Raw genomic sequence first — 16,399 nt, 5'->3', positions numbered from 1 at the left:
GGTATCACCTTGCTTGTGTCCTCTTTAGTGTCACCAAGTCATTTGATTCTGATGTGGTAAGAGATAACTTTCCTTGCTCTACTTAGCAACATTTCCTACTTCCTATTACCTAGGGACACCAAGATGACAAGGTTGATGAAAAGTCAGTCCTGGCCTATGGATGACCCAAAAAGGGAGAATACTGAAAGAACTGAAAACAGTCCCAGAAAAAAAAAAAAACACCAAAGCTGACTTTCCAACCATTTGCTTACTCAAACCCGCATAAATAGCTGGAAAAAGCTCTTATTTGTCAAGGTCACTCAACTGACACTAAAAACAGAGCACAACATTTTTTTAAAGTCCAGAAAAGTTGTGCTGGATACGAAGCTCCATCCTATTGATGCAGATCATGGATGAAATCATCAAGGATGGCACAGTGCAGGTGTCAGAATCAAAAGTAAGGCCGCAGATTTTTTTTTTCAAGAGGACCCTCCAAATATGAGAGCTTGTGCTGCACCTGGACTGTTTTCCTGGATTTCTTTCTTTCTAATAGTGCCTACTGTATTCCCGAAGAAGTCAGGTGAAAACCTGTTTCTCCAAAAGGTCCAATTATGTAGCTACATAGTAGCTATGATATGTCTCCATGCCTACCTATCATTCTAGGCACCTCACTTCTTTAGTGAGCTTGAAATTGATTCAAGAGAAACTATGGCTGCTAATTCATAACTTCTCTCATTTAGGGAGCACACAGTGGAGTGACCAGAGATGAGCTCCCCATTCCTTCAGAAGAAGGGAGAAAGGGAACATAGCTTTCAGGAAAGGCAATCACTTCTCCTGCAGGCAAAATATTGGAATAAGGGCTTTTGGCACATTTAAGACAGAAGAAGTGTTAGCCCTGATGTGATTTAAATGTTACTAGGCTAGGGAGCTATAACATTAAACCACAATTTTGTTGTAATTAAAAACATCTTAATATCCTGAAAGCCATCCCAGGTTTTCTGGGGGTTTTTGTTTAAAGGAAAAAAGATAAAATCAACATCTACCCTCCCCAGGAGGAGGAAAGTACCCCGTAACAATTTTGGGGGGTTATCAATGAGCCCTATGAAAAATTCTATTAAATTAATTACTGTATAGAATTCAAAGCATTCTTTTTTTTTGACATACTGACTTCAAAGATAGGCATTAATTAGACTGACTAGACCCATTGCTGCAGTGACAACTCTGGGCCTATACTTTATACTATCTGGCCTTATTCTTTTCTTTTCAAATTCTTTGAACTCTACCCCCCATAGAATTAGAAGAGAAACACTGCATAAAAACAAGGGATTAAAATATTGACAAATAAATAGCTAAAATCACCTTCCCATCCCCAAGACTATTCCTCATAAACAGACGCCCTGCATTATTTATTGTCTAAAAATAACTGAGATCCTTCATTTGCGCCTGCCTTAAATGGACAAGTGAATAAGGGTGAACAGCCTTCATGCAAATGCATCAAGGAATGTATTGCTTTTTCATTTTCTACCCAGTCTTTCCAACACATGCACTAAAATGAGTTTAAAACATGGCCTAAAAATGGATAAAGGGAGAAAAAAATATATATGAAAATTTTCAGCATAACTATTTCCCACCCTTTTCCCTTCCCATATTCCTTCCCTCCCCCTCCCCCCCCCACTCCCAAGCAAGTCTGCAATTTCTACTTTCTCTGGCAAAGTAACAGAATTCTTGGCTGCCCAGAATTAAATCCCATAGTCAGAGATCAATACTAGGGTCACTCTAGATCTAATGCTGCCAAGCACAGTCAAAAATCATGTCACCCAAGATTATCTGGGGAAAAAGCAGACCCCTGTGGTTTATCCCTTAGGATGATTTTCTATAATTCTCATTTGTTGGAGCTTTTAATTGGTGTGTTTTTTTTTCCTTTTAGAAAATAAGGTTTTTAATCGCCAATGAGAGCCACATCCATAAGATCATCATCTTCCTCCCCAATAATGAAGTCAGGGCTCAGCCTGGAGGGCCTCTCTTGTAAGATGGTATTACTTGTCATGGACATGGACTGGTCTGAAGAAATAGGCGATTTAGACCAGCTCTCTGGCTTGATACTATGAGATTTCTTCTTGTCTCGGTCTTTGTCCCGGTCCCTTTCTCTATCCCGATCTTTATCTTTCACTTTCTTCTTCTCCTTTTTGTGCTTCTTATGTTTTTCTGTGCTATACTCTGGAAGTGGACGGATGCCATCATCTGAGCTGGGGCTGTTCTGGTAGGACTTTTCTGCTATTGAGGAACCTGATTCACTCTCACTATCCAGGTTCTGAGGGGTGTATGCTGGTGACTTACTGTGGCTAGGAGAACCACGTTCATGCTTTGGAGTGGAGCCACTGATCAGAGGAGAGCCATAGTTTTTGGAGGAGGCCATTTGAGGCCTGAGCCCTTCCCCACTACCTTCCCCAGGTTTCTGCAAAGTCACTTTGGCTTTAATGCTGGGAGATCCCCCATCATGCTTGCTGATGATAATCTTGGCCACACCTGTGCTCCCCACATTTTTGGATTCTGAGGTCTTCTTGGAAGAGTCCACTGAACCCCCAGAGACAGAGACTTTTGATTTGTCTTTATCACTCTTTTCTCGCTTTCCTTGGAATTCCCCTCCAGACATAGTGTGTTTGGAGGACATAGGATGGCTAGAAGAATTGGCACTCACTCCCATCTGACCCTCCATTGGGTCTTCACCTCCAGGGCCACTTGTGACAACCCCATGCTTCAGTTTATCTATGACAGCTGTCAAAGATGGCTTCTTATTTCTGCTGGGAGATTTCCCTTTAGAGCTCCCATGCTGGTTCTGAGATGAAGTCATAGAGGAGCCACTAGAAAAGGAAGAAGAGGCTGAGCAAGAATTAGATGATGGGGGTGTTTTCTGAGACAATGAGCTTGAGGAGCCCAAACCTGAAGACTTCATGCCAGAGCTTGAACTAGTCCCAGACATATGAGAGCCACTAGAACCTGAACTGATAGGAGACTTGGCTTTAGAGGATGGAGGAGTTCCAGGTACAGGTTTCATTGGAGAAGCAAGTTTGTCGGCGCTTCCAGAGGGCCTTGAATGAGAAGGGGAAATGTTTGGTTTACTCAATGAGGGATTCATGAGTGATGATGGCTTTCCTTGAGTTTTCACCTTGGTGCTCCCAGAGCTACTACTGAGCCCATGTTTGGTAATGGGAGAAGAACCTGGTTTCCCTACAGACTGGGATGAACTTTTTGACTGGCTAGACCCAGAACACCCTTGGCTGGAATACATACTACTACTCATCTTGGAACCTGAAGAACCTTCTGATTTACTGCTTTTCATTTTTCCTGAAGCAGAAGTGGAAGAGGAAGATGAGGAAGAAGAATGGCCATGGTGGCTCTTACTTCCTGAGGAAGACACTGATCCACTGCTGGTGTACTGACTATGTGAGGAGGGCTTGGCCACCATTACAGTCCCCTTGGGAATCTGAATGGTGATTTTAGGAATGGGTGGTGTAGCAACACCTGGAGGAGTCTGAGATCTTCCTGAACTTCCAGGTGACTTAGATCCACCAGTGCTGGCAGGTGGAGTAAAAGGCCTGTTAGAAGAACTATGAGATGGAGACTTCCCATCTGTGTCTGCTTTTTTCCGCTTTGGAGGCTTGTCTTTGCTTTTGCCATCACTGGAAGGAGTTCGGCTACGTTTTCCTGGTTTACTGTCTAATGATGTTCCTGAAAGGCTGCTATTCCCAGTGCCATTGCCATCCTTTACCCGTTTTTGAGTCTTATCCTTCAACAAGTCTCCTGTACTCAATAAAGGGCTCTGGCTCCCACTGTGGTGTTCCATTATGTCAGCAGGCCCTAGTGCCTTACCAGCCACTGCAATAATACTGAAATCTACTGTATCAGCTTGGCTGTTACTTTTAAACTTATTTTCTCCACTATCACCTGAGAGTATTGGCATTCCCAAAGTATTTAAAGCCTGGGAAGCAAATCCCTTGAAATCATCATTATCACCACTCTGGCTACTTTCATCAAAATACTCTTCCCCAAAACCACTTTGGCTCTGGCTATTCAGCAAGTCAGGATTGAAATCTACTCCATCAGGGAAAAAATGATTAGTAGGAGAGTCACTGTTGGGGCTTCCAGTAGCATCTGCAATCAGGTCAGCGGGATCAGTATATGGATTTTCATTGTTGTTGTTTTGGAAAACATCAGGATCAAAGAGGGCACTCTGGGAATGTGCAGAACTTGAAGAGTCTCTAACAGGAGTATCAATAGGTGGACAATCATCACTGGTGCTGGGAAGCTTGGAGGCCTCTTCTGCAATGTCTGAGAGAATATCAGTCACATCAGCACCAATGCTGTCTGAACTAGACAATCGGACCATTCTCTGAATACTGGACTGGGGATGAGGTATTGCCTGTGGGTAAGTTGTGGGAGGAGTGCTACACTGGCTAGGTGCTGGAGTGATGTGTGGAGTGTCCAGCGTGTCAGCAGTCATGTTAACATCAAAGATTGGGTTCTGTGAGTCAACATCCATCGAAAACAGCTCTCTCTGAAAGTCATCTTCGGTCTGGTGTTTGAGCTTTTCAGGCATTACTCTTGACGACTTCTTCTTCTTCGTCTTATTGGCCCCTGAGCCCATTTCCATTCGAGGTGAGCCAGAAGAGGAGTTCTGCCTCTCTAATGGACTGCTTCCATAAAGAGTTGAGAAATCCTGGGCAGGATTATCTTTAAGAAGGTTCATGAGCATCGGGTGGTTCTTGGTGTTGCTGGCTGGCGAGGAGACAGGCGGCGGCGTGTGATGAGGAGGGGTCGGACTCGAGCCAATGGAAGACCCCACGTTCCCTGTGATTTGCAACAAACTGGTAAGAATTGGGTTCTGAGACACCTTGCTGAAGTCCTCCCCATGGCCCACCGACTCATGCCGCTCTTTCATGTTCATGCTCATATTAAACAAGGTGGTAATGGGACCCCCCGGAAAGGTGTTGGTTGGTGTAGTGGTACCACTCATTGGGTTGCTGCCTGTGGTCATGCCATACCCTGGGCTGCTAGCCGGGGGCAGGTTCTTTTTCACCATGTCTTCAACTGTTTCTGCAATGAGGGACAGGGCGGGTGTGTCGGCCTGAATGGTTTCAGCTTTCCTCCGAATAGCCCTCATCGTCACAGGAATGGACATACATCTGTAAGACAGAACAAAAACAAGTTAATATTACAATGGCCACTGACTGGAACCAATGTCACATTTTCATTCAAGAGGAGAAGTTTTAATGTTTGATATTTGGACATCCCACTTAAGACTTATTTTTGTTTTCATATACAGTGAACAGGATGATAAAGGGAAGTAGCTCTATCAAAGAACAAAGTTTTGAATGAGTTACTCATTCCAATGATGCCTGACTCTGAATACACTTAATACATTTGTGTAATACAACCCCCCCCAAAAAAAGATCAAACCAAATAGTGGTCCCAAATTATTATTTTCAAACAGAAATAAAAAGACAAGAATTAAGTGAAAACTGTCATAAAGTTTCCTACTTGAAAAGTGCCACATAGGGGCAGCTAGGTAGCACAATAGATAGAGCACCAACTTTGGAGTCAGGAGGACCTTAGTTCAAATCCAGACTCAAGAGACTTAATAACTGCCTAGCTATGTGACCTTGGGCAAGTCACTTAACCCCACTGCCTTAAATAAATAAAATTTAAGAAAAAGAAAAAAGAAAAAAGAAAAGTGCCACAGAGTTGAATGTTTAATTTTACTAATAAAATATGAACAAAACAACCCAATTCATGAGGTTCTAAAATCTCTGGCTTATATCTTTCTAATGCTACATTAAAGGTTTTGAAATATACCTCTGCTAATATCATATATTTCACTCATTTTAAAGTAAGAAAAAATTTTAAGGGAAAATTATTTAAAAACAAACAAGCTCAAACAGTTATGTTTCAAAATGATTTACATAAGAAAAGTTAATAAATTGCAAGTCAAACTTTCTGGCTTAAAGGCAAGGCAGGTTAGCTTAAATACCCTCTCCTGAGTTGAAAGCTACATCTGTTTCATGAAACAGTAATGCTTCCCAATGGGTACATGCATTAAGGTACACCTAAATAAGAGTACAGCATTATTTCTTTTGCCGTAGGTATTTTTACAAGAAACATTCTTCTCCCTCTCCAAAATGTACCTGGAATTTACCTAATATTAAATCAACTAGAGTACCTCAATTTTTGACCTTACAGTTACAAATTTAAATTGTCACTTTGAAAGAAGAGAAAGCACAACTAGATGGTGAATTCAATGCAATGAATTCTCTCATAAATTTCAAATTAGTGGTAATACATATTGAAAGCACTAATAAGGCAACCTGCTGCCAATCAAATTCCATTAATACTTTTGCAAAGAGAAGAGCTTTACCTCTGAACAACTTTGGCAATGAAGTCATCTGTGCAGATGAGAGCATCCGACAATCCTTTGTAGAGTTTACAACTGACATGAGTTGAATCCTGCACATCCATTACCACTGAGAAACAAATACAAGGGATATTGGGAAAAATGTGACATTTTAATTTTGTCAAATATATTTTTTTTGAATCTCTATAAACACCTCCCCCAATACTGACACACAACACAACTCACCACACACCAAGGAGTCATTCACAGGATGCTGAAAGGACACGCTGAAACAGGTATCAGAAAGAGGACACACCTCAAACTGAAGGATCCCAGGAGAATCTGAAAGGAGAGAGGTCCATAAAGCAGTCTGAAAAAACACAAGACTTCAGATAAACTACAGACTCTGAATTCACAGAGAAGTAACATTCTCTTTCTCCTTGGAGGTTCAATCTTTGAGTTCTGTACACAAAGCTTGTCAAGCCCTCTATAGAAGTTAGCACTCAGAAAAGAAACGGCCTGAGCTCTAATTAGCTCTGGTAACTATGTGCTGAATATTTTCCCAAAAGTCATACATCAAAATGTATATCTTTCCAATATAAAGACACAGTTAATCTTCTAAAGACTGAAAAACATTAGCAGTTGTAAATATTCTGAGCTGGAAGTGAGCAATGAAAACAAAAGCTGCTAAGGGAAGTTTTTCATTCCATTTGGTGGGAGTTTAGATCCAGACTCGTTGCCCAGAAACACTGCATTTCTAACAGAATATGCAGCTGTCAGCAGGCCAGCCCATGGCAGCTTAGTAAGCAAGAATGTCAAGCCTGAAAGGAGTATATTCTCATCTGTATGCCTCAAACCTCACAATTCACATATTCACTAAACATGACATAACCCAACTGAGCTTTTCAACATTTCAGAACCAAAAAAGTATTCTAGATAAAGGACACAGTTCTGGACAAGATTAGCTCATTAGCAATCCTGAGTACACCTACTAACTCAAACATTTTAAGTGGGATTAGGAATTTCTAATGGGATTTCCCAAATAGATTCAAGAACATTAAACAGGCCAGTCAAACATGGATAGTAGGTGTTCTAGAACGAGAATTACTCAGGAAAGCAGTATGGATGATAGAAGGTCCAAGAAAGTCCTGGTTTGAATTCTCTCTCAAATATTACTAGACTCTTAATTCACAAACTCTTAATCAAGTTATCCAAGCTCTCTGAGCTTCTATTTCCCAATCAATAAAATGAAAACATTAATTGCCCCCACCTACCTCAAAGTATGCTAGAAAGTACCTGCTAAACCTTAATACTTTAAAAAGTGAGTGAGATATTTACAAATAATTTGACATTTGAATATAACTCATTTCTCTGAATGCAAACCTTAACAAGTTTTATCATCTCCACTCCTCTTGCCTACCTACTCTCACTGAATCAAATCTCCTTCAAATATTGAAAATAGAAGTAGAGAATGTGAAAACATAGAAAGGACAGAAATTATGCTATAGTCTCCGATTCACTGGCTGAAAAAGAGCTATACAACTCTAAATTGAATTAGGCTTATTAGCCCAAGGGGTTTGCAACCAAAGTGATGAGGTCACAACTACAAGACAGGTACAGTATCCAGAGATGGGAAATGTAGTTCTGATACTGAGGTATAACAACTAATAGGACCCTGGAACCAGAAAGATCCATTTTACATACAAGAAATTAGGCACAGAACAGATCATATCTGACTTAGGATATGACCCTAGGTCTTGCTGACATCAAGTCTAGCACTCAAAACCATATAACAAACATCCAATAAGATAGAATCCAATCAGTATTTACTTTTTGCCCCCAATTTTGATCATTATTCAACTTGCCCATTATTTTTCCAGGAGTTATAATTCTGACACATCAACTCTGCTACTCTCCACACAGAGAAAAACTGAGCAGTACAATAGGCAGGCATGAAAGAAAAAGCATTTATTAAGGGCTTACTATGTCCCAAGTACAAAGCTAATTGCTAAGAAGACATAATTAATGCTCTTAAGAAGCTTATATTCTAACACACAGAAAACACTATTTAGGGGAAGGGAGAGGGACTAGAGATGATTGTTTTGGTTTAAGAAGTGCCTGGATCAAGGGGACAATACTGTAACATGCCCCTTTCTAAAAGCAATGGTAGTGTTCATCAGAAGGAAAAATGATTGAGATGAAGCACAATCAGGGGTCTCGGGTCCTAGGGATTGAATGAATTCTCTCCAATCAGGGTAGCTCAACCTCAGAAGATAAAGTGCTAGAACTGGAGTCAAACAGACCTGGGTTTCATTCTTAAGACACTTAATAGTTGTGTGATCATGGACAAGTCACATCAGCCATCTAAGCCTCTAGTCATCTTATCTATAAAATGGGGATTACAATCACAGTACTAGCACTTCACTCCCTCACAAGGCTACTGTGATGCTCAGAGAAGAGAATGTATGTAAAGTAGTCTGCAAACCTTGAAGCCTTATAGAAATGTCACCTATGGTGTTAAAGCAGAAATTCCTTCATAAGAAGTCTTCCAGACCCTGCCAGTAAACACATGAGAAGAAAGAGGCAACACCTTCTTTCAGAATGGTTCTCTTGACACAGCTTCCAATAAGGGTGTTGTAGGCCACTTGATGTCTAATTAGGTTGAGGATGAGAGGTACTCGTCCAGGATGCTGAAAAGTGACTTTGTCAATGAGGGTCCCCTGGAGGCTCCGACCATCTGGGAGAGGGGCATCCTTATTGAGGAAATAGCAGTGCTGCTGGCCTGGAAGAGCCTAGATGACAAAACCAAAACAATCAAATTACAGTGAGCAAGCATCATGAAGGAATATTCCCAAAACCTGGACTATAAAAAGCAACAAAGGTTTGAGGAAGAACATACATCTTCATAAGCTTACTCCCCAGTTAACGTAGCAAATTCCAGTTTTCCTAAGTGGACCTTGAAAAAATTCCTTATCTTCAGGAAAGAATGAAATTAAACCAATATATACAAAGGAGAGAGTCCATATTAATTTAGGGGGAAAGAAAAAGGAAATTATCTGATTTTTACTGATATCTGGTGTCAAGTCCTCAAAATATAAATTTCACATTCTTTTGTTTTTTCCTCTTTTAATTGTATGACAATTCATTTGTGTTACTTTAGGGACCTTTCCAAGTTAAAGCATTTTATTAACTTGAAATTCTCAATAGAAAAGGAATACCAACTTGTAAGACACAATAGTAAAAGTACTATTAAGAAGCTTCAATCTGAAGACATTAAATAATGACATTTATGAAAGATTTTAAAATTAGCAACACTGACTTGGTTGCTTGGATTGTCAAATCATTGATGTCCAATATCTCAGCTCAATATTTTGGAGACTACTACTATATAAAAAGATTAAGGTAAAAGATATGGTTTAATAGTCCCCAAAAATATTTTATCTACTCTCAATGATGCTGTCAGAGAAGAAGAAAAAGAAATAGAACCTCAGGACCCAGATAAAGGTGGGCTTGTTGAAACTCACCGCATAAAAGCGCATGTTGTGATTCAAAGGTACTGGATCTGGTTCCTTTGATAGCTCAAACTGAGTGATCAATTCATATAGAGGCACATACACTGGTTGGGTATCAAATAATGAAATTCCTAAGAAAACAAAACATAAAATAATGACCAGACTGTGGTATTCAGCTCCCTCCCTTCAAGATTGTCATTCATTTATTCAGCAATTAGTTCAGATATGTTCAATACAAATCAGAATTTCAAGAAGTAAATGTATGACTCTATATGCAAAACATACCTGTACAACTTTGTAGTTTCTGGACAAATGCTCTAGATACTGGGATTGGTCGGGGAAACTTCAAGAAGAAACAGGCAGGTAGGTCAACACTGTTGGCACTAGTAATTGAAGAGAAGGAAGGGGTCCTGAAAAGAAAAAAGCTAAGTTCAGAGTTGACTTCAAAAACTTAAAAGCAAGAACCAAACACTTACATGTACCTATCCTTATACATAATGATTTTCAAGTACAAGCTTTCAGTTTCTTTCATCCAATCTTCATTTTACAGATATGAAAACTAGAAAGAAATCCTAGAGAGGGAAAGTGGTTTGACATAAGGTAAAGTAGTACAGTGATTTGCCATAGAGGAATCAGTGGCAGAGTCATGATCAGAGTCTAGGCTGCCTGACCCCTGTTCCTATTCTCATTCCCGTTTTAACACATTTTGGAACACTGGTCAGAAGCTTATCATTTGGGTATCCATTTGTTATTCCAATATGCTCCCAAATTAGTAACTAAGAGTAAGGCTTATAAAAGTCACTTAAACTCCAAAGGAGTCTTATTTATAAAGTGTGGAATTAGATGAGGCAGCCTTGAAGAACTCTCAGATCTAAGATCCTATGACTGTAATACTCAGGAAGTTACTTCTGAGGCACACTATCTATATGGCCCAAGAAGAGCAAGGGCCACTGTGAAGACAAGGGGCAGAACACAATTATCTATTGCCAGTTTCATAAAGAAGTTCCATGATTGGGAATACTATATGAATGTGTCTAAACTCCATCAATTTAAATGTTAAGTAATTCAGAGAAAGAGACAAACAAAACTAACAGCATTTATCCTGACATAAGTTCCTCATTAGGCTAAGAAATTGGATCAAATGCCTTACTAACTCAAAAATGATTTTTCCTTACCATTTGTTATCAACAGGATGTGATCCCATAATTAATGGTGCAATTGGGAGTTTGTACATGGCAGGAGTTCCCTCAATTGTGACTGATGCATTCATTCCTAAAGTCCGAGGAACTGAAAAGCAAAAAAGAGAAAAAACAAGATCCCACAACCTTAGAATTCCACATAGATTAAAAAATAGATGATAAACACAAATTAGTTTACACAATTACCAATTTTTTTCCCCTATGCATAATTATGGTCATATCATTTATGTGCTCAAAATCCCTCAATGTTTTCCTATTGCCTATCATCTAAAGTCCAAATTCCTTAATCCAACAATTAAGGGTATTCAGTCACTTGATAGCCTACTTTTAATATTCTCTTTGTCCTCTAAATTTCAGGCTAACTGTATTACTTGCTAAATGGACTATGCCCAGACTTTGCTACACCATTCCTCATGTCCTGGTCTTAATTTTAAACTTAAGTCAAATATTATCTCCCTCTAGCAAGCTTTCTTATTCCCCTTCCCCCCCCCAAAGTCAATAATGATGTTACACCCTCCCTCAGTTACCTCACATATTTATGGATAGTGGAGAAAATATTATTAGAAGCTCAAAGATTCAGACCCTGTCTATCTTTTACCTGGCTATATATCCCTGGTCAAGTAACCTTCAGTCACCTCCTTAGGACTTAGACCCTGAGCTGCCTAGGTGGAGCGAGTTCTGAGAGAAGGAATTCTCCATGCTATGGAAAGCAGACCAGGAATGGAAATTACATATATTTTGTAGATTCACATATTTCTGTGAATTTTAAACTTTCTCCCCAAAAAGTGCTCTCTTATAGTGCCTCAATTTAACAATTTTTTTAAATATAAAGAGTCTTGCTTTCTATGACCTGTTTTGCCTGCCTCAAAGGGGTGCCAAGAAGCAAGTAATTTGTAGAAGTAACTGTCAATGATTGCTATGTTTATTAATGATTATTAGTCTATAGAATTTAGCTATTAAATTAGCCTTTTTCAGTTAAGATAACAAAAGTTCTTTTTCTAATCAAATAAGCTCAATGAGAAAAACCATAGTAAAAATAACACAATACAAATTAGAAATATCTATTTATACAAACCATTACATTCTAGATTTAACACAAAATCTAAGGAAATTGTAATTAGGCCTAGCTAAGGATATTTATTGTATTAATTCCCACCCACATTACTATAAGAGTAAATCTAGCAGCAAAGAAAAGAAAATAAGATTCAATACAACTTGAAAACATTTATCAGAAATCCATAAAAATTTTTCACCCTGATATATAAATGATAAAAGGGAACTCTGAAGAGAAGTGAAAACCAGGAGAAAAATATATACAATGACTACCAACCTTCAAAGGAAAACAATTTTGGGGCAGCTAGGTGGCACAGTGGATAGAGCACCTGCCCTGAAACCATTTTGGGGTGGCACAGTGGATAGAGCACCTGCCCTGGAGTCAGGAGTCCCTGAGTTCAAATCCAGCCTCAGACACTTAATAATTACCTAGCTGTGTGGTCTTGGGCAAGCCACTTAAACCCACTGCCTTGCAAAAAAAAAAACAAAAAACCATAAAAAACCTAAAGGAAAACAATTTTGATAAGCCTAAGAACTCTGATCAATGCAGTATTGAGCCATACTGCCTAAACATCCTGGAAGAAGTAATAACTGAAGAGAGAGAATACAACTTGATTTTAGAGAAGGTTTGAATGCAGCTTTTCCCTTGACTATTCTGTAATTCTCAGGTGTTTAGGGGAGAGGAGGGAAGAGGGTGTAATGGTGCAAAGATAGGGAGGGGAAGAAATAACAACACTGATACCAAAACTAAAAGAAAGAAAAGTAAAAGAAGAAAAATATCAATAAAACATTTTTAAAACGAAAAAGAGACTTCCAGGCCATGTAACCAAAAATATGGAGGACTAGATACTTTTTCTAATGCTCATCACCTCTTAAATCTCTCCAAAATAGGAATCATATGCAAGATATAAAGCAATAATTGCCTTCATGGGCTATGACATCAAGAATCCTAATGATATGACAATTTAATGAACCAAAAACAGAGAAGACTAATCTCGCTTAGCACCTCCACCTCTGCCACTCACAACACTAGCAGCAAGACTGTTGACTCAAGGACTTTTGACAGAATTCAACTTTACCCCATCACCTTCTTTCCATTACGCAGAAAATCAATTTACAAAAGATTGCTTAGACTAGGCTAGAAGAGAGGTAGTATTCTGGTGCTGTGACAGAAGAAGAAAACACTCCGGCATACAACTGGGCTCAGCCATGTCCACATAGAAATGGCCTAGGGCAAAGACTGAGGCCTGTGAATGAATTATCTTGTATAAGAGGAGGCTAAGATGGTTTTGAGGTCCAGCCCTAAGGAAATCATCATCAACATCAATGGTAAAGGAGTCAGACAGTAAACCACAGGGAAATATAAGAGAAAAAACGAAATTACTCAAGATCTCAGGAGGAAAAATCTCCGTTAAAGAAATCCGTGTTTTTGATCACTTGTGTAGGTCTCTTTGTGACACGATTTGTGTTTTTCTTGAGAAAGAGTTTGCTATTTCCTTCTTCGGCACATTTTACAGATGAAGCAGAGATAAGTGATAATGTCACATAGCTAGGTCTTTAGGTCTGGCACTCTATCCACTGAAACTGCCTAAAGACCTTGAGCATATCAAAGTAACGGAGGAGATAATAGTAAAAGAAGGGAATATGGCCTTCACATCAGCTGAGAAGTACAGACTTCCATGAATAAATATTGTTAAGACAATGGGAAAAGAAAATCAAGATCTGACACCACAGAATATCCTGTGGATTTCCAAGATAATATGAAACCAGACCAAGATGTTCTTTATTGGAATAAAAGAAAAATAAGAATTGTGAAAGCAAAATTTCTGGCCTGCTAAGAAAGAACTGGCATAATAGAAGAAGCTGAACCACTGTGGGTTGTGTTTCACAAAATAATAGTTAATAATGATGATGATGATAGTTAGTTAACTACCATTTAAATGTGCTAAGTGCTTTACAATTATTATCTCAATTGATCCTCATAACAACTCTGGGAATGAGGTTCCATTATTAATCCTATTTAACAGATGAGGAAACTGAGGCAAACAAAAGTTAAGTAACTTGCCCAGGGTCATGCAGCTACTGAGTATCTGAGGTTGAATTTTGAATTTAAGTCTTCCTAATAAAATAGAGAATAACTGATGGGAATGCAAATTTAAAAAAAAGGCAACTAGAGAAAAGAAGCAAAAAGCAATAATGTTGAAAGAAAACATGATTTCCATTAGAAGCAAAAGATATCAATCCCAAAGGCAAGATGCATAAAGACAACTTAATGATTATAGATATCCCAAGAGAACATAAGTTACAAATATAAGAAATAACACAGGAAAACTACCCAAAACTTCTGAAAACAAAAACCAAAGGGCCAATACAAAGACAGCCTTCAGAAAAAAACACCATACTGCAAACTCTAAAAAATAAGAACAAAAAGTTCAGAAACACAGAGATGTCCAATTGGGTACTACTGAGTTAATTTTAATACATACCTTAAAACCAGAGAGTGTCAAAATTCTATATATAATCTACTTCTGTTTTTAGAATATGGAAATATTCATGTTTGTTGATGTATGTCAAGTACATAATAAAGAATTAACAATAACAGAAAAAGCAAATAAAAGCCATCCACTTCTATAGCATTTCAACTGAATAATATACAATGATCTCAATTCCTTATTTTTGCCTAATTGCTTTTAGAAGCATTGAATATGTGATAGAATATTGGCCTGAGAATCAAGAAAACCTGAGTTCAAACCTAGCCTATGATACCAAGCAATATGAACAAGGGAAAAGCAAAAACCTAACTTCTCCAAGTCTCAGTTTCCTCATATGAAAATGAAATTATTCAACCAGATGGCTTCTGTGATCCATTCCACCTCTAAACCTGTGGTACTGATTTATCTATAAACCTTCCTAATAAAAAGGCAAGACTTACCATTATTTTCATGCAAAATAATAGGCGTAGCAGTCTTATCTTCCAACAGATCATAGGGAGAGGCATAGTACTTCAAATTCATCAAGTGACCTATGGAAATTTAAATTAGCTTGTCTAAATAGAGTTGTGATTCAAGTAAATTACTTATAAAAAGTCATGAAATCATTCATATATATATATATAATATATATATATATATACATATATATATATATATGTATATATGTGAAAAAACATACGAAAAAAGGTTTCCACATAGAGTGATTCACTCTCCAAAGTAATTCATGATATTTTATGAATTATGTCTTCTGTTTTCTAGAGGCCATGACTTTCTTAAGAAACCATTCTAGGCTTTCTAATCTAGAAATTTCTGAAAGTCAGTGTACATGAAAACTAAAATGAAATTCAGTAACTTTTGTCTAATTGCATATTTTAATAACAAGCTTAAGATAACGTCACTAGCCACCTAAAAGATATCCAATTTTCAAAACAAGCAAAATATAAAGACATACCCCCACTCCTTGGGGTGAGATATCCAACACTGCCATGAAGTATCTTGTCTAGGGGACTTGCATTGGTAGCTTTCCTATAAGACAAAAGGTCTAAGTTTTACCATAAATTAGCATTAATTTCCCTGACTATATCATGCTTTAAGGACTCTGCCTACAACATTCAATTTATCCTGAATACTCTTTTTTCTTTCTTTCTTTTTAAGCTTTTGCAAGACAATGGGGTTAAGTGGCTTGCCCAAGGCCACAAGCTAGGTAATTATTAAGTGTCCAAGGCCACATTTGAACTCAGGTCCTAACTACAGGGCCGGTGCTCTATCCACTGTGCCACCTAGGCACCACTATCCTGAATACTCTTAACTTTAATTGTGCATGGAATAGATCCATTTGTCTACCTTGTCAAGGGAATTATTTATTTTAACATACAATGTTACTGGGACAGCTGCAGTGGATAGAGCACCAGTCCTGGAGTCAGGAGGGTCTGAGTTCAAATCAGGTCTCAGACACTTAATAATAATTACCTAGCTGTGTGACTTTGGGAAAGTCACTTAGCCCCACTGCCTTAAATAAATTTAAAAAAAAAAATTTTTAAGTTAAAAAAAATACAATATTACTAGGCATCTATATCAGATCAACATAAGATTTACAGACCACAGTAGTGCTTAAATGGGGGGAGGTCAACTCTGGCAGGGCAAGATACTGGAGAGACCAAGAAACCAAGGAATATTAAATGACTATTTGGTGGTTAAAACAATTAAGAGATACAAGGCAGAAATAATCAGGTGTGTGGAATGTAGTGGGACAATGGGGCACAGGGTCCTGTCTTT

General features: G+C 38.4%; 1 protein-coding gene across 1 annotated transcript in view; it reads right to left on the bottom strand.

The window, feature by feature from the left end:
- Window positions 1-1,652: 1,652 nt before the first annotated feature.
- MED1 (mediator complex subunit 1) overlaps window positions 1,653-16,399 on the bottom strand; it is a 36,306-nt gene continuing 21,559 nt past the window's right edge. The window contains exons 9-17 of the mRNA XM_074224044.1: window positions 15,576-15,649; window positions 15,064-15,153; window positions 11,055-11,166; window positions 10,165-10,289; window positions 9,892-10,010; window positions 8,958-9,159; window positions 6,614-6,709; window positions 6,392-6,497; window positions 1,653-5,162 (exon numbers count right to left, since the gene is read on the bottom strand). Coding sequence (XP_074080145.1) covers window positions 1,919-5,162; window positions 6,392-6,497; window positions 6,614-6,709; window positions 8,958-9,159; window positions 9,892-10,010; window positions 10,165-10,289; window positions 11,055-11,166; window positions 15,064-15,153; window positions 15,576-15,649 — 4,168 coding nt within the window. The 3' untranslated portion in view covers window positions 1,653-1,918. The remainder of the gene's footprint in view (window positions 5,163-6,391; window positions 6,498-6,613; window positions 6,710-8,957; window positions 9,160-9,891; window positions 10,011-10,164; window positions 10,290-11,054; window positions 11,167-15,063; window positions 15,154-15,575; window positions 15,650-16,399) is intronic.

Source organism: Macrotis lagotis, chromosome 2 (genome assembly GCF_037893015.1).
Source record: "Macrotis lagotis isolate mMagLag1 chromosome 2, bilby.v1.9.chrom.fasta, whole genome shotgun sequence".
NCBI classification, from domain to species: domain Eukaryota; kingdom Metazoa; phylum Chordata; class Mammalia; order Peramelemorphia; family Peramelidae; genus Macrotis; species Macrotis lagotis.
Note: the sequence above shows the minus strand (reverse complement) of the source record. Positions and strands in the feature narration are given on the sequence as shown.